Source organism: Oenanthe melanoleuca, chromosome 2 (assembly GCF_029582105.1).
Source record: "Oenanthe melanoleuca isolate GR-GAL-2019-014 chromosome 2, OMel1.0, whole genome shotgun sequence".
Taxonomy (NCBI): domain Eukaryota; kingdom Metazoa; phylum Chordata; class Aves; order Passeriformes; family Muscicapidae; genus Oenanthe; species Oenanthe melanoleuca.
In genome coordinates, this window is record NC_079335.1 from 131717533 (window position 1) to 131744035 (window position 26503).

At 41.2% G+C, this 26503-nt stretch overlaps 1 protein-coding gene across 15 annotated transcripts in view; it reads left to right on the forward strand.

The window, feature by feature from the left end:
- Positions 1-26503, forward strand: part of KIAA1217 (KIAA1217 ortholog) — a 343074-nt gene that overhangs the window by 302846 nt on the left and 13725 nt on the right. For all 15 annotated transcript variants that reach the window (XR_008839723.1, XM_056483268.1, XM_056483273.1 and 12 more), the window contains 6 exons: positions 7224-7384; positions 13755-13930; positions 20333-20463; positions 20703-20850; positions 22450-22918; positions 23731-23911. Coding sequence is in view for 14 of the 15 variants with exons in the window: in XM_056483268.1 (XP_056339243.1) it covers positions 7224-7384; positions 13755-13930; positions 20333-20463; positions 20703-20850; positions 22450-22918; positions 23731-23911 (1266 nt within the window). In the remaining variant the exon portion in view is untranslated. The remainder of the gene's footprint in view (positions 1-7223; positions 7385-13754; positions 13931-20332; positions 20464-20702; positions 20851-22449; positions 22919-23730; positions 23912-26503) is intronic.

Genomic DNA, 26503 nt, shown 5'->3' on the forward strand with positions numbered 1-26503 from the left:
GTCAGAACTGAAGTTTAAGTGCAGGAGTTGATCACATCTTTAAGAGAGGAATTTCTGACACGTTGAGATGGTATTTGGAATGCATTTCCCACCTGTGCTGAATGGTTTAAATGAGATGCAGAGCCTCTGCATCTGGTGAATTTTCCAGTGACTCATCCCATCTATAGGGTGTGTGTGTATATATATATATATATGTCATTAACCCTAGATGTGTCCAGATTGCTACAGAAGACTAAATATTTAATTCCTTTTCTTGTCACCTGAATTTTTTTAAGGTCCATCTGTCACTAGGATACTATGGATGTAATGATACCAAGAAATGTAGCAGTCAGCAAGACAGCACTTTCCCTAGTTAAGCCATATTGATCTGTTACTAATTATTAGCATGCACCTAAATTGTTCTGAGCAAGCACCAATTATGAAGCCAGTAAGAGCCAGTCTTGTTTTAGCATTCCACCTGGAGAGCTATTAAGTGTGTAAAAGATTGAGTTAAGACTGTTGTGAAAGGAGATCTCCATGTGGTTGAAGCTCTTTGTGTATGGGCTGCTGCTGGAGAAGTCCGCAGGGTATTCTTGTGATTATTTGCCTCCTCTTCACCTTTGTCATGCACTGAATACAAATACAGGCAGTATTCCCTACTGCCAAGTAATCCCTACTTCTGGTGGTGCTGTTCCCACAGGGAGGTCTGTGCTCCAGCAGGTAGAAAACCACACACATTTATTAGCAAACCTATTATGCTCCTAACTAGCCTTCCTGTTGGAGCTGTTAGCTCACGTTCAAGATTCCTGTTTGTCTGGAATTGCATTATGTCCTCCTAATCGACAGAAACCAAAACAGACCTGGAAACTATCAACCACATGGAAGAGAGAAAGAGCTAAAGTCCTGATGCTGAAGCTTTGCTCTCAAGCCACTCTCTGGTGCTGTTCCAAATCTTCCCTTCCTGCTGGCCTATGGATGTGGAGAGGAATACTTAAAGCTTTGAACAAACAAGTTGTAATTTTTCAGGTTCAGACAATATGATGAAAAGTCTGTCATTATTCAAAACAGCTGCAAAATGGTCTTAAGATTTTCCCCTATTGCAGAGTCATTATGGCATTCATGACTCTGCCATTTATTTATGGCATTTCCCACTTGCACAGGCCTGACCTCATATAAAGCACTTAGGAAATTCTCACAACCAGCACATACAGTGCCTTGGTTCCTCTTTGCAGTGCATTGCAAACAGTGGCCTCTGCTTTCCTGTGATGGTACCAGTTCAGACAAGTCCTAGGTGGGGGGCACTGAGTTGGAGGACCTGATCTAAGAGGGTCCTACTTTGAGTGGGAGTTTGGACCTCCAGAGATCCCTTTAAAGCTGAATTACTTAGTGATTTATGTGTGCATGTGTAAATGTGCACTCACTTGAAAGCAAAATGAAATATTACTCATTGGGAAAACAACCTTACATAAAGCAAAAGTGGGAATTCCCTGGGAAGTCATGCCCAGCCCATCAGAATTGTGTGGTTCATCTGACCAGCAGCCATTTCCTGGCACTGTTGTTCCCAAATATCCCCACTCACTACCTTATCATATGACTGACACGTCCCTGAAATGAGACCATTACATCTAACAGCTTCATGTGCAAGCGTGGTGGGGGAGATGGAGGGTGGGGACTTAATTTGCTGTCAAAGGCCAGATCATCATCTGTCACTTACTGGCAAAGACATTGGCTTTGTCACATGGCCATGTGCCTATCCAGCATGTGAGCAAGGACTCCAGCATTCAGCTTGTGCTCTAGATGCCTTTCTCATCACGTGGGAGAAGGGGATAGGACAGTGGGAACAGCCATGCAGCTAGCAGTCTGCAAGGATCCCTGAGAGTGCTATAAAACTGTAACTCCAGCACCTGCATCCTTGTGTCCCATCCTTCCAACATGACTCAGCCACAAAATGAAATTGTAGCAGGTAAGGAAAGCAAGGTGTGATGACCCCAGTGTTCTACAGTATTGTAACCCCCAACAGCTATTACTGAAGACTGCTGTATAAAAGAATAGTCTTGCATAGTGGAATATTTTCCTGCTTTTGTGCCTGGAATTGCTCAGGACGTGGTCCAACAAGCCAATGCAGTTCAGCTTACTTGAAAATTAGGCAGTCTGCCAGAGTATACTACAAAATGTTTCTCCTTCTTGTAAATATGCTTGGGTTCAAACATGCCAGCAGGAGCCAGACACACTTCTGCTGACCGCTGTTTTGTTCTTCAATTCACCCCAATCTTTATTAAGTATAGCCATTTAGGCAGTGACTCTCTAACTTTGCAATTCCACTTGACAACTGTGCACTGAAATACCAGTTTTAGCAATTTCAAAGACTATTTGAAAGAAAAAGTGGTATAAAATGTTGATTGAACAGTCCTTTCTAGAGCTCTGATAAGCAAAAATGTGAATTGCTTCCCATTCTAAAAAATAAAACATCTGTGCAAGATAATATTGCCTCATCAATGTTGAACCAACATTGTATTTTATAGTATGTGCTCCAATGATGGCAGACTTTTGTGCAAAAAATAAAGAACTACATCCCTTGGGATGGGAAAGAAACCAAAATTTCTAAACCCTAGATAAATCTATATAGCTAGATTGTGAATACTCTGGTATGTCATATGAACCAAATTGTTGTATTTAACTTGCTTTTGCTTTGCCAGTCTGTAGAAGCCAGTGGCTTCTTTAGCCCCAGATATTAAGGACTCTGAAGAAACCCAGCTTTTTCACTGAGGAAGATGAGTCTGTAATGACAATGCTTATCTGCATATCTTATTTTATTGCTTTAGGCTCAGTTCTTTCATGGGGGATGGGTTCAAAGAGCAGTAACCCTCCAGACTGGCTATGACTCTCCTAATGTCAGGAGAAATCCCATGACTGAATCCTTATAAAGATCTTCAGTTCCTGAAACACAAATGGCATCAAGGAGCTCTTCACTTAGAAACAACATGTGATTCTAAAACCAAACTGTACTAGTAAGAGTCACCATGAGATTACAAATACCCTGAGAAATACTTACATACTCTCTTTTCTGTCATATTTTTGTTCATCAGCTGGAGATTGATTGATACACTAAATCCTGGATTAATTTATTAAATTGGGATCAGTTGTTTCCTGATTACCAAAAAAAACAAATAGCTTTTTGCTAGTTGCTACCTTGTTAGAAGAGGAATGAAGACATTTCAGTATTCTGTGAGAAGGGGATCAGGAAGTAAAATTTTCTGCACTTAACACAAATACAAAACAAGAAGAAGATGGCGGCAGGGAGAAGTATTACAAATGTAGGACTCTTTATTCTTTGTGTCATCTCTGCATATCTGTGTGCCCTTCTCACATGTATGACTCTTGCTGTGATGACCTGTGAATTAAAATCATTGTCCATATCTGCTTTCTTATCTCAGATTCAAAGACAGATCATGCTAATCTTAGAACTCTGTCAGCATTTGTAGACAAAATATGATCCTGAATTCATTTTGGATCAATGAAGTGAAGTTGCACACTAATGTATATATAGAATATTTTATTATTTTGAGGGTGATGTAGTGCCATCTATTAACTGCCACATCTCCCCAAATAATGCCTTTAAAATATTGTGTCTCTTTAGTAAGATGAGTAATTTGTGAAAAAAACATTACTGGGGGTCTTCTGATGGCCTTTTGTCCTAGCCTGCTTCAAAATAAAATCTTAGCGTTTTAGGAAAAAAAAAAAAAATCTGGAAAACAAAAGGAGAGCATTGTCTTTGCAACCATAGCAAAGGTCAAGTGTCAGGGAGTAGAAGTTGTGTTCCTTATCCCCGGAGCACACAGCAAACCTTTCCTCTTTCTGCACTCCAGTTCTCTTTGTACTCTAAAATGACAGCTTTGTTCATCAGTCCTTGTAAAAAATTAGCTTTTTTTGTTTGTCCAAAGTATTAGGAAATTATGGTAGGAGGTTAAATTTCCCTTACCTAGCTCAAGAAGGGGTTTATTTAAAACCAAAAGCCAGTGCTGTTTCTTTCCCTTCAGTCCATCTGGCATCACATCCAATCTCAAAGCTACAGCCTGGGACTATTTCCAAGAGTGAGCTACACTCCCTAGATGAAGCAGCCCCTCATTCAGCTGCCCTTTTATGAAAATATGGGTATCTGAGAAATCAGCTGCTGGTCGTTATGGCTCACTCAGAGCCCTGTGTTCACACCCCTGGATCAGCATCCCCTGCTTGTCTCCCAGGCTCTGAGCACTCTCTGCACAGGGACACGGTGGCAGCCAGGAACACCTAATGGCAGAAGGAGGTGGCTGAGGCAGCAGCGGAGGAGGAGAGCTGCTTTGGAGGGAGTTGGAGACATTTATTGCTTACAGAAGCAGATCACAGTCTGTCTACACTGAAAGGAAAGCAGGCACCCCTTCCTGAGAAAATATGTGAATTGACTGGTGTCCAGCATGGGGGGAGGGACTGGTGGGTCTGATTCATGCCTTGGCTGCCTCATCACAAGGTCAGGGGCTGAGGTTTTGGAGTTTTTGCTTGAGGCAAAGAACAGCAGAAAGGTAGGTGTGCTTTCAAAAATAGTCCAGATTTGTGGCTAGGGATCAGAACTCTTGGAGTCTTATCCACATTTTTCAGACTCTCTGGTGGTTTCTGTCTGTAAGGTTTATGAACTAAATACCGTTCTCTTAAAAAAAAAAAAAAAAAAAAAAAAAAAAAAAAAAAAGGCAGAAAATAGTGCATGTGGGAGGGAAATAGATGCTTGACTGTAGAGGAAACTGCAGTACATGTAGACAGATAAGTATTAGCATACATTAGACTGAAGCATGGAGTGGGTACATAATGGCAGTGAACAAGGACTGTTTATTTCTTGAGTGTTGCTTTCTGTTAAGGGGCTCTTTGAAAGTCAAGAGAGCATTGAATCATACTGGAGTATAGCAAAGAAGTGCAGCAGCCTGCTCAGCAGTGTAATGATGAGTGCTGTTGTTGAAGCACCGGGCAGATCTAGCTGGAGCACGTGGGGGAGGTACAGCATTACAACAGCCTGCACCAGGCTAGAACAGATTTTTGTCTGAGCATGTCTCCAGAAGCCCATGGCATGGCACACTGTATGTAGCATGGGGGCCAGAGGGGCCTGTGCTTTTATTGAGCAGAACTGCAAATGAAGGTAAAGCAGCAAACATGATTCTTTAGAACCCTTTTTTTTTTTTTTTTGTAATAAAAATAGGGCCGGTCTAATTTCCATCCTTTAAGAACGCTTCCCCCATATGAGTTTTGCAAAGGCTGTATTTGAGGTATCTACACCTGTTGGAAAAGGAATAACAGTGTGTTGTCATGCTGAGCTGTACTCAGACACATTTGGAGGAATAGTTCAAAAGACTACGAGGGATGAGAGCATGGAGAGAGAGCCTCCCACTCTGGGATTCATACTCATTCCAGTCAGAAGATATGTTATGCACTTTAGTGTGCTGAAAATTTGCCTTCAGCAGGCAAAGCTCACAGCACTGATTTTTGTTTGATTTCATTAGACTTGATAGATGTGTGCTTGTGAGAACAAATGATGACCAAAATCCCTGTGTAAACCCATTGATGAGCTATTTTTTGTTTCCTCAGTTTTTTTAATCATAGAGAAGGATGAAATTGAAGTAGGGAATGACCTAATCATAGAATAGAATCATGGAATTATTTAGGTTGGAAAAGACCTTACAGATCATCCAGTCCAACCATTAACCTAACACTGCCAAGTCCACCACCAAGCCAGGTCCCTAAGCACCACATCTACACATCTTTTAAATACCTTCAGGGATGGTGACTCAACCTCTTCCCTGGGCAGCCTCTTCCAATGCCTGATGACCCTTTTGGTGAAGAAATTTTTCCTAATATTAAATATCCATGGGTGTGACTCTTGGCCATTTATTTTGTCCTATTTTTTGCTACCTGGGTGAAGAGACCAATTCCCACCTCCTTCCAACCCCCTTTGAGGCACCTGTAGAGAGCAGTAAGGACCTTGAGACTCCTTTTTTCCAGACTGAACACCCCCAGCTCCCTCAGCTGTTACTCATCAGACTTGTGCTCCAGACCCTTCCCCAGTTTTGTTGCCTTTCTCTGGACATGCTCCTGTACCTCAGTGCCTTTCTTGTGCTGAGGGGCTGTTAATGCCACAGTTCAGGGAGCAGCAGCCATCTGTGCCATTTGAGATCAAGGAATAAGGTGGATTTGGCAGTGTGGTGACAATAGTTTGCAGGACTGTGTAGTACTGGTCTTAAAAAATAAAGTTTGTCATACTGACAGTCTGTCATTTTGGCTGCTGGGGGAGTGTGGAGGGGAAAGGACACGTTAGAAAAAAATCTGAAGAATATGGGTGTATAAGTGCAAATTGTGAGAAGGAGCTGACATTTCTATTATCTGATGAGCTGGAATTTGCTTGTTCTCTCTAAATAGAGCTTCTTCCCAGGTACTTGAGACTGAAAAGAACAAGCTTGGCATTGTTGCTGTGTAGAGGAACAGCATTCTTTAACAAAGAAAGTTTTGTGAGGACAACAATCATTATTTTCAGAGTGTGGCTTGGCTCATTTCCTTGTGTTATGCCATATTCCTTTCTGACAGACTAAAAGGGAGTGAGTAGATGCAACATGGCTGGAGAGCCTCTGCCATAATTTAATTTCATTTCTCTGGTTTTACAGGGTTGCTGCTGGAGATACCTGCTAGAAATAATGCAATTGTCCTTTAAGCAGTGAAGCAAGATTCTCTATAGAAATCTTTTCCCCATATTTAGCAGCTTGACTGAATCCCTCTCCTGTGATGATTAATCAGCAAATATGCAGTTCAGGAGTCCTATGAATGAATTTCAATCAACTTGGTCTCACACCTCTCCTGGGAGGACAGTCTTTAAGTTCCTTTCAGAGTCAATTTGATTTGTTTCTGTTTTGTGTAATCTGCAGTTATAACTTATTATCCATTCTCCACTACATGTGGTAGAAAGCAGTCCTGGAGTAATACAGTGCTCTGGAGTAATGCAGTGCTCTGGTAGAACTGAGGTTCCAGCACAGATACACTCCGACACTGTGCAGGTTTCCCTCAAAATATCTTGGATAAGGAGATGCCACTCCCCTGTTAATAGTGAGCATTGGCATCCATCAATTGCTTTTCTCTCCCCTCTGTGTGAAATACGTGTGGATTCAGTGGCAGAGGAAGGATCATGTTTGCACCTTCTCTGCTGTGAGCTCAACCTGTTCTGCTGCTTATTTCAGGTGCTGCCACCATATCTGGGGGGAAGAATGCCCTGGGGGCTGTGGAGTCAGCTGTCACCCAGCACCCTGCTGGAGCCCCAGCCATGCAGGTCAGCCTGCACGGCATGAAACGCAACGTGTCGGATCTGCGGCTGCAGCTGCATCAGATGAAGCAGCTACAGGTATGATTATCTGCATGGTGCTGGGGATAAAGGTGGTTATCAACAAATGCCCTTTTCCCTCCTTCACTCTCTCATTTTCTCTCTTTTACCTTTTGTACAAGTGAGTCTCAGTAGCAGAGTTCTAGCAAAGGGCAGACCCAAGAGCTACAGACACAAAAGTTTGCATAGTTCACAAGGTGTGAGAATTAGTAGAGTTAAACTACTGCTGCTCAGGTATTGAGAAAAAAAAAAAATTTCTAGCTTGGTTGGATGACTCTGTACATTAAAGCACTATTTATATTACAGTAATACCAAGTCTGTGATTACAGTTTGGACCCTGCTTTGCTATGTGCTGTATAAACATGTCAGAAGAACCATGTTCCTGCTCCATGCTGTTTATAGCTGAGACAGATTTTAAGTCCCTGAATAAACAACTTTGATGTCAGGAAACCCAAATGTAGCTGAGGATCAGTAGATATGCATTAAGCCAGAGTTTGAGTCCTGTATTTACAGAACCCAGAAAAATAGACAACTTGAAGAGTAAGAAAAAAAAGGTGTTTCAAATGTTGCTGCAAAGGTTTGTTGTGCCCTACTTACATTCAGGTTTTAACAATACCTTCCTGATACATGCCAACACCTTAAAACCTGCAAGAAAGAATACAACCAATGAGGAGTTAACAAAAATAGTATGTTGGCACATACAGTCATGCTGCAAATATAAATATATGCTGCTCATCTCAGACATTGTGAAAATAAGCATATGCAGCTGTACAGGTCTTCAGCCCTTTACTTAATTGGAAACTGAAGAGCACTGTGTATTGTCTCAGAAAATGGAAAAGAAGGCAGAGCACTTTCTTGTAAGACAAAATACTCTGCCAGTCCTCCTAACCCAGAAAGTGACATCACATATTAGCTATCCTAGGGCTGCAGCTACTGGTTTTATAACCAGGATGATGGTACTGTGTCAATCATGTTGCATTTGCAATTTGCAATTTTAGAACAAAATAATGATAATACAATCACAATTCAGAGCATGTTTTACCTTCACCTTCTTATCTAAAGGAAATTAAATTATGAACCAGTCATAGAGCAAAGGAGCAGAAGGGTAAGGTAAACATCAGTATAGGAAAATGTGTCCAGCTGAAGGTCCTGTGACAACATCCTGTGCTCTGTTTGCTGGGAATCCAGAGATGGCAGAAGGTGTTTGGAGCAAAGAGTTGGGTCAGATGCCTTCTGCCTGTGATACAGCTCCCATGTATTTAAATTTTTAGTTTAGGATGAGTAGGCTCCAATAGCAAATGTCCCTTTCAGAAGCTGTTCTCAGCAGTGCTGCCTACGTGCCAGCCATCGTGTTCCCCATCTAATTTGAAGACACTGGCATGGGATCTCTGCCCTGGCACATTATGTATGAGTGCATATTCTTCCACATTTGTGCTGCAAACCACTCTGTCCTTCACACCGTGTGCCAAATGCAGTCTTGGCCAATGCCTTCTGTCTGGCCCCCAGCTGTGCTCAGCACGTGGCCTCCCAAAGCAGCTGGAGGCTGCAGTGCTGCTTGGAGGCAGGGAGTTCATCCTTCTCACTGGGCTGCCCACCAAGGAGATGGCATTTCCCCAGCTGAGCTTCATCTCCATGGCCCTGCCCAGGGCAGAAGCCTTGCTGTGATCACACAGGAGTGAAGAAATTTCTACTATCTGCACAAATCAATGCTGCCAAGGAGGTCCTGAGAAGGAAAAAAGGGCATATCCCCAGTGTGCTCATTACCTCTGGCTGGCTTCCCTTAATTCAGAAATGATAGCAAACTTGGTGCATTGAGCTAGTGGGAAGTTGAGAAATTTTGATAGTCAGTTGGAAGAACCTGTAGCTCAAGGGAAACTTTGGCATGTTACACATAAATGCCATTCATGAGAGTTTGTGTCATGGCATTCCTGAATTATTTTGAAAAAGAGCTCAGAGTTCGTAGGGCAGCAAGTGAAACAGGCAGTGTTTTAAACTGAAGAGTGTTGCAATATCATTTTAAATGAAATATTTTGTGCTGTGTTTTCTTTTTTCCCAAAAATAATTATAAGTAAAAGAGAAAAAGTATTTTTCTGTTTTCCCAGATTGTTTTCATTTTATGTTTGACAGTGCTTCCTATTTTTCAATTTCACTGTTTCTCCTGGGCTGGCAGTCAGTTTGTTCCTGTTTGTGTGAATTTTTTATACAGTGACAGACTAGAAGAAACACTGCAACAAAATGAAAAAGATGATTGCACAGGCATAAAATTTGGCAGGACAACTAAGAAACACAAACAAGACATAAAACTATGTTTAATAATGTCTATTGTTTAATTTTCAATTGATGTTACCAACATAAGTTCATACTGATTTTCTTAATAGAACCAGAGAAATTCATGATGGTAAAGACCCATTCATTCATGTATCCTTTGTTTGTGCTGGCAAAATCTTTTTAAACCATATCCAGCAGCAATGGATCCAGATGTATTGATTCACACACCAGATAAACATATGTTATAAGGTGCTGCCAGAAAGTTAAGACTCAGACTGTGGTTGGATTTTGAGCAGAGATCCTTAGCATACAGACATTTACCTCATGGCTGTTGCTAGGGGCTGTATACACTTCTTGCTCCTAAACTTGCATGTTCTAAGTGCTCTGATTTTCAGAGGCATTCAGGACAGACTGGTTTCATGGTGCTGTGGAATTTTCTTCAAGGCCAGGGATAGGCTGTAACCCAGCCTTTGTCTTGGATGGATTTGTTACTGATAAGAATTGGGCTCATGATGACTTTAATGGGGTTGTTCTGTGCTGCCAGAGAACTCTTGGTGGCAGGTTTGAACCAAGCCTTAGAGTACATGGTGTATATCATTAGCTTATATGTACATTGGAATTTTTTGTCTACTTTTCTTTAACTGAACTAATTTTAAGGGAACACTATTAGATATGATTAATGTTCCCCATTAGGAAGGTGCTTGCATGCATGCATGCTCTTCCTTCACTCAGTGCACTGTTTGCAGGGAAATGAGTGTTGCAGAAAGGGCAGAAAATGTAATAACAACACTGTCATAAAATGGTACACGATACTCAGTCTCACAAGTGTAACTTTGAATTAAAAATTCAAATGTATTTTGAGCTGCATTGTAGAACTGGAGACATTACCTTTAATCAATGTATGGTAGCAAACTTCAGGAACTAGATATTTTGATTCTACAGAGGTCCTGAGCTGCAGGCAGCCAGTTCCTGTTTGTGGCTGTAGTTCATGGGAAGGTGGGTGGCCCAGAAGCCTCCCCCAGAAGGGCCTGGGAGGCTCTCACTGGACAGGTCATGCTTGTCTCCTAATGAGGAGCAGAGTTGTGAACTAATACTTGGTTTTCCAGTTTCCTGTCTCACAGCTAATAATTGGTTCAAAGTGAACTGAACTAGTTATCAGATTATTCTTGAAGTGAGTGCCAGAGGCTGAGCTGGGGTACTTGTGTGAGAGCAGTGACAGATAATGGCTGGAGCACTAGAATGAAGAAGAGAGACAAGGAAGGTATCTGGAGGGATTGGTGAGGCTGGAAGTGAGAGCCAAGGATAAGAATATATGAGAGGATGCTAGAATCCTAAAAAAGCATGTTAAATTTGTTTCTGTTGGATTGCTGCTTGCAGTTGTAAGTTAAGGTAACTCTAATTAGCAAGAAATTGCCATTTGTGGTGACAGGAAAGCCTGCATTGCTTTTCCTTTTGGGCACTTGCCTTTAGAACTTTGGCACTGTTTTAAGAGACTCTTCAAGTTTGAATGTCTAAGATTGTTTATTTGGCTTGTTTTCAAGCAAGCTTGCAGTACAAAAGATTCTGTCTAGTGGAACCAGAATAACTATAGCAAACCTATAAAACATATTTTACTTGAGATGGTGGAGTGAATAACTAACAGAGGTGGTCAGAGGGGCAAGTGAGGTGTGCACTTTGCCAGGGAGCCTTGTCTCTGATGCTGCTGGCAGAAGAAAGCTAAGAATGTAGTTCAGTTTTGCATTTATGGAGGTAAATGTGATGGCCAGAGACTGCCTTCTCCTCAGCCACAGCCCCCTTTTGCTCCTGCTCTCCCTGCCTCATGCTGTCCTTTGGCTGCTGACTGACACAACTGCTCCCCTCCCACAGTTCCTCCTTTTGTCTCTCTGAACTCCTGTGTATGGCTCCCTTCTCATCTTCTGTCCCTGTTCCCCAGGCATGAACAAACCCAGGTTTTCTGTAACTAGCCAATTATTGCATGAATTTTCATAGGAATAGCAAAAACATTTCTTTGATACCAAGATGAGTCATGTCCCAGACTTAAAGAGCTCACTTCAAACAGTGAGGTTTGGGAGTCCTCAACATAAAAGGTTTTTTAAAATCTTGCTGCATCACTTTTTTTTTTCCCCAGCCTCATTATCAGAAATAGATGAATTTTATGACTAATACTTCCTGGTATTGTTCAAGTAGTTCATAAATGGAAGTGACAAACACCTTAGCTGTACACATCACCACAATAAATATAGATCCTCTACATACCCCCATAATTGGAAAAAACATGTGCTCATAACTCACAACACACTCACATACTCAGTTTTGCTATTAGTGGAAGTCCCTGTTACCAGCTGAGGAACATCAAGGACTTAAATTGTGGACACCTGAGACTTAAGTCCAACTCTGTTATTGACCTTTTCACTGACCTCAGATCAGTTGTTTCACTGATCCTAACTCACTTCCATGTATCAAATTTCCCCACATTTTAAAGAGCTGTGAATAAATTGTGTGACTGAAGTGTAACATGCTCATTCACTCATTTATTCATTGATTTAGGTTTTCCTACTTGAAAATATGACACAATGAAAGAGGTATGTATCTCAGGTAGTTGTGCTGGCCTTGCAGTAAGAGATTTTAATTTATCAAATCCAAACATTAGTCCCATCATGGGGAAAATACACATACAAAATACACATTGTCTTCAAAATAATCCAGATATTATTTATATATTTCTGTGCTGTTGAAAAGTTTTTCAGCTTTATTTTTTCACTAACTGTTAACACTTCTCTTCAGCTGAGTTTTGAGCTAAGCCCTCCTGCTTGTCACAGCTCAGGTTTCACACACACACCCCCCACACCCACTCACACCCCTGCAGTGAGGTGTTACCCTCCCTCTCATTGCAGTTATGCAGCTGGAGAAGAGAGTAAGAGAGTCAGGCACAGGGACTGAAGTGAGGAACCGAGTTTGCTTCTCTCATGCCCATATTGGTTGGAAATAATTGTCTCAGCAAAGGCACTTTTTTTTTATACTCATGAATTTTCTTAAATAGATTTTAAAGAAGGCTTACTACATTATACTGTGTTATAGGTATCCCATTTTTGTGATTCTTCCTATTAGATCATGGGTTTATTTTGCGTGTTAAATGTGATTTGGCTGTTAACCCTGGATGTTTGGAAGACAGCTGACAGCTCAAGTGCTAGTTTTAAAATGGGAATTGTGTCCCCAGTTAACACAGGTGTTTTTTAAAATCTTGCCATATGGAATGGCTCCTGGGCTAACAGAGTTGTGTTCATGTTGCCTGTATCCTAAAACTGTGACTAGGTGGAGTCTTGCTTATCACTTTGAATCTTGTGATTTGCATAACAGACTTAAACAGGTTTGGTTTGTGTGAGCATGGCTCACAGCTGCTCCAGGGCTACCCACACAAAGTACAGCCTTGTTTGCCTTCTTACCTGTGTTTTGCTCTGTGAGCTTACTATCAGCAAGACAGTTAATGCTTGAGCTACTTAACATCAGGCTAAGACAAGAAAGGTGTGACTTGCGGTTCTCAGAAAATTACCATATTATAAAGGGGGGGGGGGGGGTTCTGGTGGGTGAAGGAGGTTTTATGTGTTGCAGATGAGCTGCATGCCTGTACTAAATTACACCACATGTTACAGTCCTTCCTCTGCCACTTGAGAAACTGAAAATCTCTGTTCTGAAAACAGCAGTGCATTCCAGCCATGACATTAATGTGTGGGATTATCCACTAGGCACGTATGGGCAGTGAGATGCATAAGCTTGTGAGATACAGGGAAACTGGAAGTCAAGCACCTGGAATTCTCGTGAGGTGTAATTAATTATTGATTCACGTTGAACCAAGCAGAATAAAGGGGCCACAGTCCTTGCAGAAGTTAGGCATTGAAGGTGATATACTGATCCCAACATTTTTTGTTTATCAGTTTGAAACTGGAAGTTATATATATATACATGGAATAATGTTTATAGGTACAGCTAAAGAGGGGAAGAAGAAGGTAAAAACACTCACTCTAGGGTGGTGTTTATCCCAACCTTCTGAGCTCTGCAATGTATTCTGTTGCCAGGCATGTCAGTCAAGCAGGAAAAATTGAAGTTGATTTCTTTTGTGCAACAGCTGCAGAACCAGGAGATGCTGAGGGCAATGGTGAAGAAAGCAGAGCTAGAAATCAATGGCAAAGTGATTGAAACAGTGAAGAGGCTTGAAGATCCTGTGCAGCGACAGCGCAACCTGGTGGAACAAGAAAGGCAGAAATACCTCAACGAGGAAGAAAAGATTGTAAAGAAGTTATGGTGGGTTGAGAAACCTCTTCAAATGTATTGCTTTTGCCTATCTTTTTCTTCTCTACAGTAGAAACTTCTACCACTCAGTTCTCAGGTAAACTGTATTTGTATATGCTGTTTTAGCTGTGTTTCCTTGCTGAGTATCACATTGGCTGTAAAACCATGTCTGTTGTTTAACGCACTGCTCCTGTCTGGGAGTCCTTCTCTGCACAGCCCACTGGATAAATCCCAGCAGTACCACGAGTGTCAGCCTCTTCAGAAGTCCCCTGTAAAGGGACAGATGACTGTAAGGACAGTGCCCGCTCCTGTATTCTGAAAGCCTCCCTCTACCCTAGTTCTCTCCAGCTTTTTGCTTTAGGAAAGGAGGGAGGAATTTCTTCAAGAACAAAGGGATTAAAGGTGGGTAATGAGTTTGGCTTGAAGTACAAAAATCAGATTTCAGTAGTAAGTGCTTTGGATACTGCATGGGAGAGGTAGGGGAAGCTCAAATAGGGGATTGTAGTCTAACTACAGTCAGCAATGCCAGTCCTTGTCTAAAATGTACCCACTGAGATTTCCATCTGCTTAACTGTGCACCTTGTTTTGTTGTTATGTAAAGGCCCTTTGGAAGATTTTGATTTTTTTCCCCAGAACTTTGGCCCACCAAGACTGGTGAGACTGAGTTGTTTGGTTTAGTTCAGATTCAGCAGGAGGCAAGATAAAGCTGAAATTAATAAATGGTTTAACTAATTCTAGCACTCACATTTGTAACATGTTATGTAATTAATTATTTCTCATTTCTGCATTTATCTCACACCTAAAGAATTGCTCCATAATAATAAAACAATTTCTACTCAGCTTGTCATTGGAAATAATGACTGAAGAGCTGTAGAGTACAGTTCCTGACAGCTGAAGAGAGTAAATCCTTCCTGTTGATCAGTTAGTTGTCAGATTAATACTTTTTGTAATAAAAAGGTGCATCTGTATGGAGGAGGTTGGATGTTACTAAGGGAGAGTCCTGTGAAGAAAGGTTGAATGTGCAATAATGGTCCATGCTAGTATAATTAATCCTCTCAGCTGGTTTGTTAAGTAATGACCTTCCTGTTCCTCACTTCACTCCTGTGTGCCTCATTGCCAAGTTCTTAAATTGTCTGTTCTCTGTGGAAAGAACAATTTGCTTGATGGCTGTTTATGGCATTGCCTCATAAAATGGATCCAGAGTGAGGTCAAGTGCCAATGGCATGTGCTGTTACAGCTGTTCATTAAGGATATCACTTGGATTGCAATATGGTTCTGTTTTATCAGGTTTGGCAATTTTTCCTGTTCCCATAGTTTCTGCTACTTCTGTGTTACTTCATTGGTTAAAGTTACAGGAAAATGCCTTAAATTATTCAAATGTTACTTCACTTCTTTTAGAGACATGCTAGAAACAATCATTTCTTTTCCATCAGTTGTGTTCAGCGAGGTTCCTTTGTCATGTATTTGCTCATTTGCAAGGTCAGAGCCCAAAAGTAAAGCACATCTGACAACAATAATTTCAGCAGCTGATGGCTATTAATAGTAAGAGCATACAGCACAAAATTACAAATCAAATGTCAATGACAATATTGAAAAAAAGGTTAGTATTCTCTATAGGCATTTACAACTAAACTGATCCCACTGCTGATGTACAAACAAATGCAAAGCAATGGGCACAAAATCTGCCAATTTTTAGGATTTCAACTGTCACCCTCTTTCTTGATCTTTCCTAAATCATAAGGCTAAATTAGTTAGGCTGTCTTCGTGTGAGACTCTGGAGCATAAGGATTACTGCAATACTCACAAAAGTGTATTTACTACTCTCAGGTGATAAAGCTTAGCTTAAAATTCCTCCCTTCTACGAATGAAGGTTATTGCTTGAGCAGGGAGGTTGGACCAGATGACCCACTGTGGTGCCTTCCAGCCGTACCCATTCTGTGGTTCTCTGAAATAAGGAAATAAACCTGTTGGCAGTTTCATGCTGTAAACAACAAAAATGTTGGTGTGCATTTCAAAGCAAGCATTCTATTGAGCAGAATTCATAATGGTGCCTGCAGAAGTGTGCCCATGTGTGTGTCACAACTGTAGCAGCATTACGGTTCAGAGGACATCTAATGAAACCTGTTAAACATAGTGCTCTTATACACTTGTCACAGTGAAATACACTCAGAATTAAATGTGTAGGGTTTTCTGTATCTAGTCTTTTGACTCAAAATTAGTCATGTTATATATAGCACTTTTAGATACTAGACTTAAGATTTACCAGACCAAGGACAAATTACAATGCTATGATACGTTGACTAATGAAGTATTTATGTCCTAACAAGCATGTTAGAGGTGTGACCACTCTATATTTTAGATTTTAATCACTTTAATAGAAGGAATTTAACAGCACAGTATTTAAATTATAGCCACATCCAATCTGTTCAATTGGATACAATCCATAGTAAGTTACAATTTGTGCTTTCTTAGGAAAAGTATCAAATTTTTTTAATAATAATAATAACCATGCTCCATGGAAACAAAACTTCACTTAGCAATCTGGGAGAACTACTAGTAGCAGATATTTGGAGAAGTATATCAGAAGTATCTCTTTTGTTTCTTTTGTCAAAAGAGAAATATCTGGGGTTTGTTTTAATCTTTCATCTGTCAGTCAATCCCCAGACTCCTAATGCACAGCAGAATATTCACCCTTGCCGTGGTAGTCATGGCATTATGTTGTAGACATCCCCCGCTCCCTTTCCACTCTCTTTTCCCCCATTCATGCCTTTTCCAGCCTGAGAAAAGTCTTAGTCTGCTTAGTTAACCTTCTAGAAGCCTTTCTTTGCATTTCATTATCCTGTTGCCTTTCTCTTTGCCCTGACTCTGGTGTACAACTCTGAGGTGGGGATGGGGAGACAGGAGAGCCCTGCAGCAGCTTTGTTGGATGCAGGCACGCTGTGAGAAAGAGCAGGAGCTCTACAGTAAATGCCCAACATCACACTCACAATGGATGATTATCAGTTCTAAGTTCATCACTGTATGTAAAACCTTAGGGTTGTGGGAGGTTATTGGTTTTTAGGTGGGGTTGATTTTGGTTTTATTTCTCCTCTTGTTATGAGCACACTTTTCATGTACTAGGAGTTAATTTAACCTTTGGTGTTTTCCGGGTCAGTTTGTATCAGATGATCCATCTGCAGTCCTCTGCAGCCACCTTTCATTTGCATTTCCCTGAATAATACAATAGCCTTTTGAGATTTTTTTTTTTTGTTATATTATTCATCCTCTTTTCTAAATTATTTATAGTGTGTTGAAGAGCACCAGCCCTAGCAGTGATCCCTGTGGAACCCACCAACAAAGTACATTCATTGAGTCAGCTGTTCATTGATCCCTTATCTTTACTTCAGTGCTTTATCCATGAAAGAATTTCCTCTTGTCCCATGGCAGCTTTGCATTCTTGAAAGCTTCTCCTCAAGCACCTTGCTGAAAGCCTTTTGAGCTATACTTTGTCCCCAAGCTTCTGTTGTTTGTGGAATTGTGAGATTTACCTTCATTTTACACAAACCATGTTAATTTCTACCTAACACAGCAAATGCATCCATTGTTCATGGGTTCTTTATTGTTTATTCTCTATTTTGATACCTATCCATTACACCAGTCTGTCAGTCTCACCAGAGTTCAGTTCCCAGGATATCCCCATACAATTAAAAAAAATTTCTTTGTATCATTTAAGACATTTTCTACTAATCTAGTGCCAAAGCAATTTTAATCAAGAGGTTAGGTGCCTTCATCATCAATAGTTCAGCTGTTTCAACCTCAAGTTGCTATAGAACTCCAGGGCAAATACAATCTGGTCTGGGTAATTTGTTACCATTAATTTTGCCCATTTGTTTTGTAACCTGTTCCACTGATACTGCAGACTGAGGCAGATCCTCTGAGGCTTTTTTTGCCTAAAGAAAGATCACAGCAGAAGAGTTGCCTCAGCTTCCTTATCTAGAATATAGATACAGAAATTTTTTTTATCTCATATCTCATATTCTTCTGAAACTGCATTAGTGTGCATGTCTTACTAATTTGCTCAGGCCAATCAAGTGTTTTCGCCAGTGGGAGAAAAATTCTAGAGACCACATCTGTTGCATCTGTTTCAGTCTTTGGGTCCTAAGGGATGAAGTTTCTTTTCCCTTGCAGTTAGCAACATGAAGCAGTGTAATATGGTATCCCCTGGATAATTTCAGGATCACTTGTCTTGTTTGACAGTATATCAAAGGGTCAAAGTATAGTCAAAGGGGTTTGTGATGACCCTTCCATTCCTGCTCAAAGAACAAAGGAGAAGGTGGGCCACTGTCAGCCTCCTCAAAATCCTTCTTTTATCCCTACGTTTCAAACAAGCATAAACCTGCAATAACATCGTAATAGTGTTCTGTGTTTTGCTTTCTCTTCTGTCCACACATGAACAAATTTAAGCACCTTTATCATTTTTGTTGCCTGGTAGATGCAGGTATCTGAGAAGCTGCTTTTCCAGTGTTGATCTAAAAAATTGAGGAGGGATACCCCATGATTCCCAAAGCAGCACTGCCCAGCCTCAGTGCCAGCACCAGGGCATGAAGACCAGGTGGGGAGGCATGGCTGCAGAGCACTGTCCTGTAGAGCAGGAGCCTTTGCATTTTAGTGAGTGACAGAAGGACAGATTATTTTTCCAGCTCCTTTCTGGAGTGCTGTGCTCTTCATTGCAAAGACAGAGGCAGCAGATACCTGTATTTTAGCAGCCTGTTCTGCTGGAAAAATACCCTTAGAAGTGTTCCCTTGCTGCCATCGTGTGGTTCAGTGGATTGTTTCCTGCAAATCTGCTTGTGCTAGTGGGAACTGGGAATCCCGCAGCTTTCTGAAGGCAGAGTCTTTGGGAGAAGAGGTCTTAAAGTGAGAACAGGATCATTTACCTCCACTTGTTTGTGATCTGTTCAGACACAACTTACGATTCTCGATTCACAATAATTATTTCGTTTCTAAAGTTCTTAGTTTTGGATTGAAATGAACTCTTTGCTGTTCGTGCTAAGTGTTCAGATGTTGATCCTGTTTCTGTTTCTCTGTGTATGAGAATTACTGTTGTGTTGCCATGGATTGTTCTGTGGGACTGTGCTTCCAATTTAAACTGACTTACATGTACAGTAGTGCTGTAAGGACTTTATTTTTATCCCACCTACTTTTCTTCCCCATGTCACTGAGGTGGGTCTGGGAAATGGCTGGCTTTGCATGTCAGTGGAAGGGAAATATATGGAAATGTAGGACTTGAAGATGGTGCAGAGGGCCGGCTTCTCCCCCTCTTTCCTGGTAATCCTCTTGTACCTTGATTCTCTTACAGCAATTGCAAAACTGATCCCTGCTGAACGTGAGAAATGATGCCCAAGATTAGGTACAAATGAGTAGCTGATTTGTCATTTCAGAGTTTCCATTGCAATTTTTTCTATCTGCAATTAAACTGCTTCCTAGAATAGTCCTGTGAGTAAATTTAGTATCTTAATAGAAGGGAATTTCTCCTAGATATTTAAGAGATGATCTTTTTAAGGTGTTTGCATGGGTGTTTGTGTAGTTGCCCATAAAGCATCTCAGGGTTGGGGCTTTTTTGAGAAAATTTTATGTATCTGTGGAAAATTCAAGCTGAAGCAATGTTGTCTCAAGCTCAAATGGAAAGAAGTGGCTCCTCCCCAAACAAAACCAGAGTTTATGTGTCCAGAGTATTGCAAAATTTTATGTGAAGTATATGAAGACTGGAAAAAATGTTGGGAAAGGTGAGAAGGAAGCACCAGATGGAGCTGGAGTAAGAACAGAATGGCAGTGGTTGGAAAAAACATCCAAAGCGATTCACTCTTAAATCCAAGTGCTGAGCAAGAGCTGCACACAATGCACACTTGCTGTTTCAGTCTGGCTATTCATAGAAACAGGCTCCTGTGTCCTGTCTACCTGGCAGATAAGCAAGGTTGCATCAAGAGGCCTTTGATGCCAGGTTTTGGGTTGTTTCTTTACTGTTGGACAATCCTCTGCATGTCATCAAGATGAGAAAACACGAGGTGCAAACCTTGGATGCAATGGCACAATGAGTCTATAACCTTTGAGCACTTGTATCCCCAGAGGGCTCCTGGTTGTTCCAAGTGCTTTACCAGCCCACCTGCCCTTTCTAGCACAGAGGTCAAGATGCTCTGCAGGTCTGCAGCCTGTCACAGAAGTGAATGACTTGGGCTAGTTATAAGCCTGTTCCTGTGCTGTGAGTGTCCAGCATCTCCCCTCATGGTATCCTCTCATTTGTTTAGCCTATGGTGTCAGATTTAAAGGTGCCACAGTTGAGATTTCTGGTTTAGTTTACTCCATTCCTTTGCATATATTTGCTTGCAATATGAAAGTCCTGCTTAAATTTTCTGACCATGTTATTTCTTTTGCCAGTGAGCTGGAGACATTTGTTGAAGACCTGAAGAAGGACTCTGCTGCTTCCAGCAAGACAGTTACACTGAAAGACGTGGAAGATGGAGCCTTTCTTTTACGTCAAGTGGGAGAAGCTGTTGCTACCCTGAAAGGTATGTACTTTTCCTTTTTACTTTTATTTCTTTTCTTTTAACCACAGAGAACAGTTTTGCCTTTGATCTGGAGGCATTAACTTCCACTTCCAAAAAGATTTAAAGCTGGGATTAGGGAGCTTGCTGCATGGCCCCTGGAGAGAGATAGACATTCAAGTAATTGACATTCACCCAATCGTCTTGGACTGCCCAGGGCTTTTATCATTTCCTCTTCAGCCTGACAATTGTTTTCTTTGCAGGAGAGTTCCCCACACTGCAGAATAAGATGCGGGCGATCCTGCGGGTGGAGGTGGAGGCAGTGAGGTTCCTGAAGGAGGAGCCACACAAGCTGGACAGCCTCCTGAAACGAGTGCGCAGCATGACCGACGTCCTCACCGTGCTCAGGAGGTGATTGCTTCATTTTGGTCAGGCTTAAAGAATTTCCTCAGACAGAGCTGGAATAGCTGTTGGGTTTGTGTTCTCTGAGAAATTCAGCTTGCTTGCAGTAACAGACTATTCCTAGAGCCCTCTCAAGGGAAATCAAATCAGCCTTTGCTGTGCTCTGTGCAGTGAGTCCATGCTGACCAACAGCCTCAGTCACTGAGATCCTACAGTTGAGATTAGATACTTCTCAAGTCAGCAATTCCTGATTTGGGAAGTGCCTGGATGAGAAAACTTACAGTGGCAACAGCCTCATATCTGAGCTAATTAACTTTAGATATTTACAGCAATTTAAGCTAACAGAAACATTGACACAGAAAGGTTCATTCCCTGACACGGAACAGGAAAAAATAAAAAAAAGAGTGTAAGTGGATAAAGGTATCCTGAACCTTCTGAAAGAATACACTTCAAATTCTTTTCTCTTCTTTGTACAGAAAATGCATTAGAGAAAGTTGAAATATTAGATAAAACTTAATGTCCACTAAGTGCCAGTGTTTAGCCATGTTTGTCAGAATATATGAGCAGCAAATGAGTGCTGATTTATGTAACTCAGTGGGCATTGGATTTAGTTCCTGCTCAAAACTATCAGTGGTGGTGGTCTCAATTTTAGTTCAATTACAGGAAAATGTAAGTCATGAACCTATTGTCACTACCATTATTGTAAAGAATGTAGGGTTGCCAGTGTTTTTATATATCCTGGAGCATATGTAAAACTGATTTGGCAGTACTGGCAGATGGATAAAATGGTTTATGTAACAGGTTTTCTAAGAGACATCACTTATTTTTTCCTTGCAGACAAATGTCTATATCCTTTCACATTAGTTTCTTTTTTTTTTAATTATTACAGTTATTTCTGTCTTGCAGAGAAAAATAGAACAATAAGCTGGGCATACCAAAGTTTTACCAGAAGTCATTTTTTGCAGCAAAAGTGCATTTTAAGCCTCGTAAAGTCTGTTTCAATAATGGGAAAACTCATGGCATTTGATGGCTTGCAACATTCAGAAGCTCAGACATTTCACAGCTAGCTGCCAGAAATAGTTGCCTCTTTATGTCCTCAGCTCATCCTACCCCACACTCTTGACAGGAAACTCCTTTGTGAAGTATCATTTGAGACAGAACCTTCATTTGAAGGCTCTGTTTTGACAACGTGCCAGACTACTGCCTCTCATTATACATTGCTTCACTTTTTTGTGCTTCTAGTCCAGGAACATCTTGTTTAGCTAGATACATTGTATGCAGTTTAATCAACTGATTTCCATTCTCACTGTAAAATTAACTCATTGTAGCTCATGGTTTGGTCAGAAACTGCCAGTACATCACTGAAGGTTTGTACCAACCCTAGAAGGTAAAACCATCTGAATTAGAGTAGCCTCTGTAAAATTCTGAGCCCCTGACTCTGTGAGAGAGCTATAAAATCTGCTGAGCTGAGAGCTCAGGAAAATAAAGAAAACACCATTTTGATTGTTTTGATGTAGGTGCTTTTTCTGTGCAAGACTTTGTTGTTACGTATTGCTCATGTCTGGCTGTGTGCTGACCGTGTGCTGTTGTGTTCATTTGGCTGGGCAGACACGCTACAGAAGGACTGCTGAGGGGTGTGGATCCATCCCAAGCCGTGCAATACTCTGCTGTGGAAAAGTCCAGTGCAGCTGACACTCTGAAAACCCCAGAGGAGCACAAGCCCACGCAGGGACACGCACAGCAGAGCGTCCCAGCGATGCCGTCGGAGTCGCAGGTGTCCTCAGTCAAGTCCGAGGTCATTCCCTTCTCAGCCATGACTGTCCACCACGTGCAGAGCTCTCCTGTGGTCATCCACCAGTCGCAGCACTCTGCAGCCCTGGGGAACCATGCCCAGGGCTCTCCCACTGCAGGCAGTCACAGTGAAGGTCACCCCTCAGCCACCCCAGCCCTGCAGGAGCCCACAGCAGCATCCCAGCCCACAGCAGCACAGGTCTCTGTCAATGGCACCACCATGCAGAGCCTTTTCATTGAGGAAATTCACAGTGCAAGTACCAGAAATCGAGCTGTATCAATTGAGGTATGGTGTATTCTACTCAACCAGCTGTCTTCTCTTTGGGTCTGAGCTCCCAGTCTCACTCTTGAGGCTGCAGGTGGGACTTTCCAAATGCATTCTGGGGATTTATGTGCTTAACCCCTAATTACATTGTACTTCTGAAGACACCCTCTGGTTTTGTCCCTACTCATTTCAGAAGGGTTGAACTAGATGACCTCTAAAGGTCCCTTTCAACCCAAACTATTCTATGATTTTAAATGTAACAGAAGAATTTCATGTAACCAAAATTAGGTGTGTTTTTAAAATTATCTTTATTGAGAAAAAAAATAGAATTCTGTTTTAGAAATTTTAGAATACCTTATTTTTAACCAATAACACATAATTCTCTGGCAACACTTGCATATGTGGATTTCGTTCACTCTTTAAATCTCCATATCCCTTATTATGGAGAAGTAAAAGTGAAAGAGTGTCAAGCTCCAGTGGTTTCACACAGAGATGTAGAGAAAACCCAGAGATGAGCTGCTGTGTCTTATTACAGACAGGCACTTTGATCACCAGTGTGATGTAGTAAGGCAGAGACCCAGATTTAAATTTGGCCTTTGTTCTTTTAGTGAGCAGTAGCCACTGTCAGTCTGGCATGTGTTTGTGCCAAATCTAGCACAGTGCAGGTCAGAACAGTGTGCAATTATGTTCATGTATTTCCTTTCGTTGCTGACTAGAATTGAAAGAATCTATCCATGCTGACCTATAGTGTTTACACATTAAATTTATTTTAAAACAAGTGATCACAATGGAAATCAGAAAAGTAAACAGATGCTTTACTGTGTTTTGTCTAGAAAGCTGAAAAGAAGTGGGAAGAGAAAAGGCAAAACCTTGATCACTATAATGGAAAAGAATTTGAAAAGCTCTTGGAAGAAGCCCAGGCCAATATAATGAAGTCCATTCCTAACCTGGAGATGCCTCCCCAGCCAGCAGCCCTGCCTAAAGGGGATCCAGCAGAAAAGCTAGAAGTCTCAGGTAAGGTTTGCTAGAGTAAATGGGGCTAAAGAATTGTGGGTCTGGAAAGGAGAGGTTCTTTTTCCAACTCTCTAGAACATTTTCAGTTTATAGATTGCTGGGACCTTGACGAAGGTCAAAACAATCTCTGAATACACAAAAATATGCTTTAGAAAGCAAGAATAACTTGCTGTGTGTGGATAGAACAGCAGTAAAAGCTGGCAATTGCAAGCAGGAAGATCCAGGTTAGGCATTAGGAAAAAACCTCATAAAGATAAGGAAAGTGAAGCACTGAAGCTCCATGAGGCAATGAGGAAGATGCAAGGTCCCCATTACTGGACAGAATGGTTTAGACTAGCACTGAACTAGAATTACATTGATAGAGCTACTTTGTAGCAGCAAGATAGTGAGATGTTCTTCCAGTCCTATTTCTTTCACAACTTAACATACAAATCCATGTCTGAATTTTTTCAAAATCCAAGGAGCAAAAAAGATGCCTCAGCCAAACCTTGGATGTATCCCATTAGCCAAACACACATCAGCTGTAAAATTCTTGCCCTGCTACATGTGCCAGTCCATCCAGCTCAGTCTCTGACAGGCAGTTGGAGACACTGTGTGTGGGGAGCACAGAACCTGGCTGCCTTCTGCAGTCTGCTGTAGTCATCCAGCACCCCATGTGACTTTAAAGGGAATATCCAAATCTCCTCCTTTTCATATCCATTATGGAACTTTTATCCAGCAGTTCCTCTATAATTGCTTATACAATTTGCATCCTCTTGCTGTGGCAGCAAGCTCACATTTTGTGAAGGAGCTTTCCTTCATCTCTTTTAAACTGGTATCATACCAGCTTCACTGAGTTCCCCATAGTTCTAATAATGTCCAATTTGGCCAAAATTAGCTCTTCATTACCTTTATTAATCCATGAAGACAGTGGATGAACCTTTATCATGTCCTGGAGCTCTCCTGGAGTCTGCCCTACTGAGTTCAAACTTCCAGCCTTTCTGGTCCTTCCATCCAGGCCAGCTGCTCCCTCCCCAGGCTAGATTCAGTTCCCCTTGTTTACCTCCACTTTGTCCTTCTGGAGCTGTGAAGGTCAGAACTGCATGCTGCACTCAAGGTGCCAGCATAGCAAAAAGCTGAAAAACAATGCCCCAGGAGTTTTGTAGACAAATTTATGTAGAGTTTTGGAGGAGTGTTTTCAGATCCAGCATTTTGTTCTGGCTGTGCCTTTGGTACTGCCAAGTTTTGGCTTCTTGGGTGTTTTGCAACATACATGTTTAAAACAAATTCCTTTGAACCTCATAAAATAATTTTAGAATTTTGGCACCCTTCAGTGAGATTACTGGCTATCAACACAATTAGGTTGTATAATGTGTGGCATAAATAGAAGAAGCCAGTGAAAATAAGGACCATATGGGTGCAGTGAGCTGTGACATCCTAAAAAGTGCAGAGCACAGTAATTGAGAAGTTTTGTAACTAAGTTAACTAATCCACTTCTAGAATACAATTTTGCACAGTGTGCAGCCAGCAGATTTAAGAACAAGTTTGATGAGATTGAGACATTTGCCTTCTGTTGTGCACAATGAATCCTGCAAAACACAAATACAGGAATGCAAAACTTTTCCTTAATATCTGACTAAATATCTCACATACCACTCAGCTCTTCTCTGACTGAGGATGAAAAGCTCAGTTCCAGTTTTCTGTAGACCTGAAAACTGAGCAGCATAAGAGACAGACCACCTATCTACCAATACAGTATATAAAATATTTTGGCCATAAATAAGCAGAGCCCTCTGTTGGCTCAACGGCAGAACCCAGATAGATCATGGTGCCAGATTGTGTTGTCTCATCCATTCTCCACACAGAACCTCTCCCAGTGAAGAAACTCTTTTTTTTTTTTTTTTTTTTTTTCTGCAAAGCGCAAAGCAAAATAAAATTACACACTTTGCACAGTTTTTCATATGACTCTGTAAATATTTCTTTAATGTCTTGACTCTAACTCATCTTTGTATTGATTGTTCCATGAAAAATGTGATTTTTTTTCTAGCATATACATTAGAAAATTGGTCTCCTTCATCTCTCTCTGTGCCATGTGAGAATGCCCTGATTTTTGCAAGTGATGAGTGATCAGTAGCTTCCATTAAAGAGAGTTTATCTGACTGCAGAGCCTGCCTCAAGGCAGGCATTACTATTTTGAAACCTTTTGGATTTATTTTGGTGCAAATAGAAGTCTGTATGGTGGGAGCAATTAATTCCCATCTGTCTGTGCCTGTTGAAAAATGCTGCAGTTTAGTGCAACAGCTGGCAACAAAAAACTCTCATTTTGTTCACAGAAGTGCTGAGCCCTTTGGCATCAAAGAAGGTTCCATAATGTGTAGGTTTTGTTCATGGGCAGTCTCAGGCTTACTGAGTTAAATTTGTTCCTTTATTTCTTCCTCTTTAAATATGCCAGAGGAAAATTGCACAACAGAATAAGATCTTCCCTGCAATTTTTTTCCTCTTAAAGTTTATTTTTTCCTTCCCATTTATATTGGAGAAATATAATTGTTTAGTAAATAAAATAGAAATCCATCTCTGAAGTTTTATGACCAGTCACTGCACTGAGCAAACCCC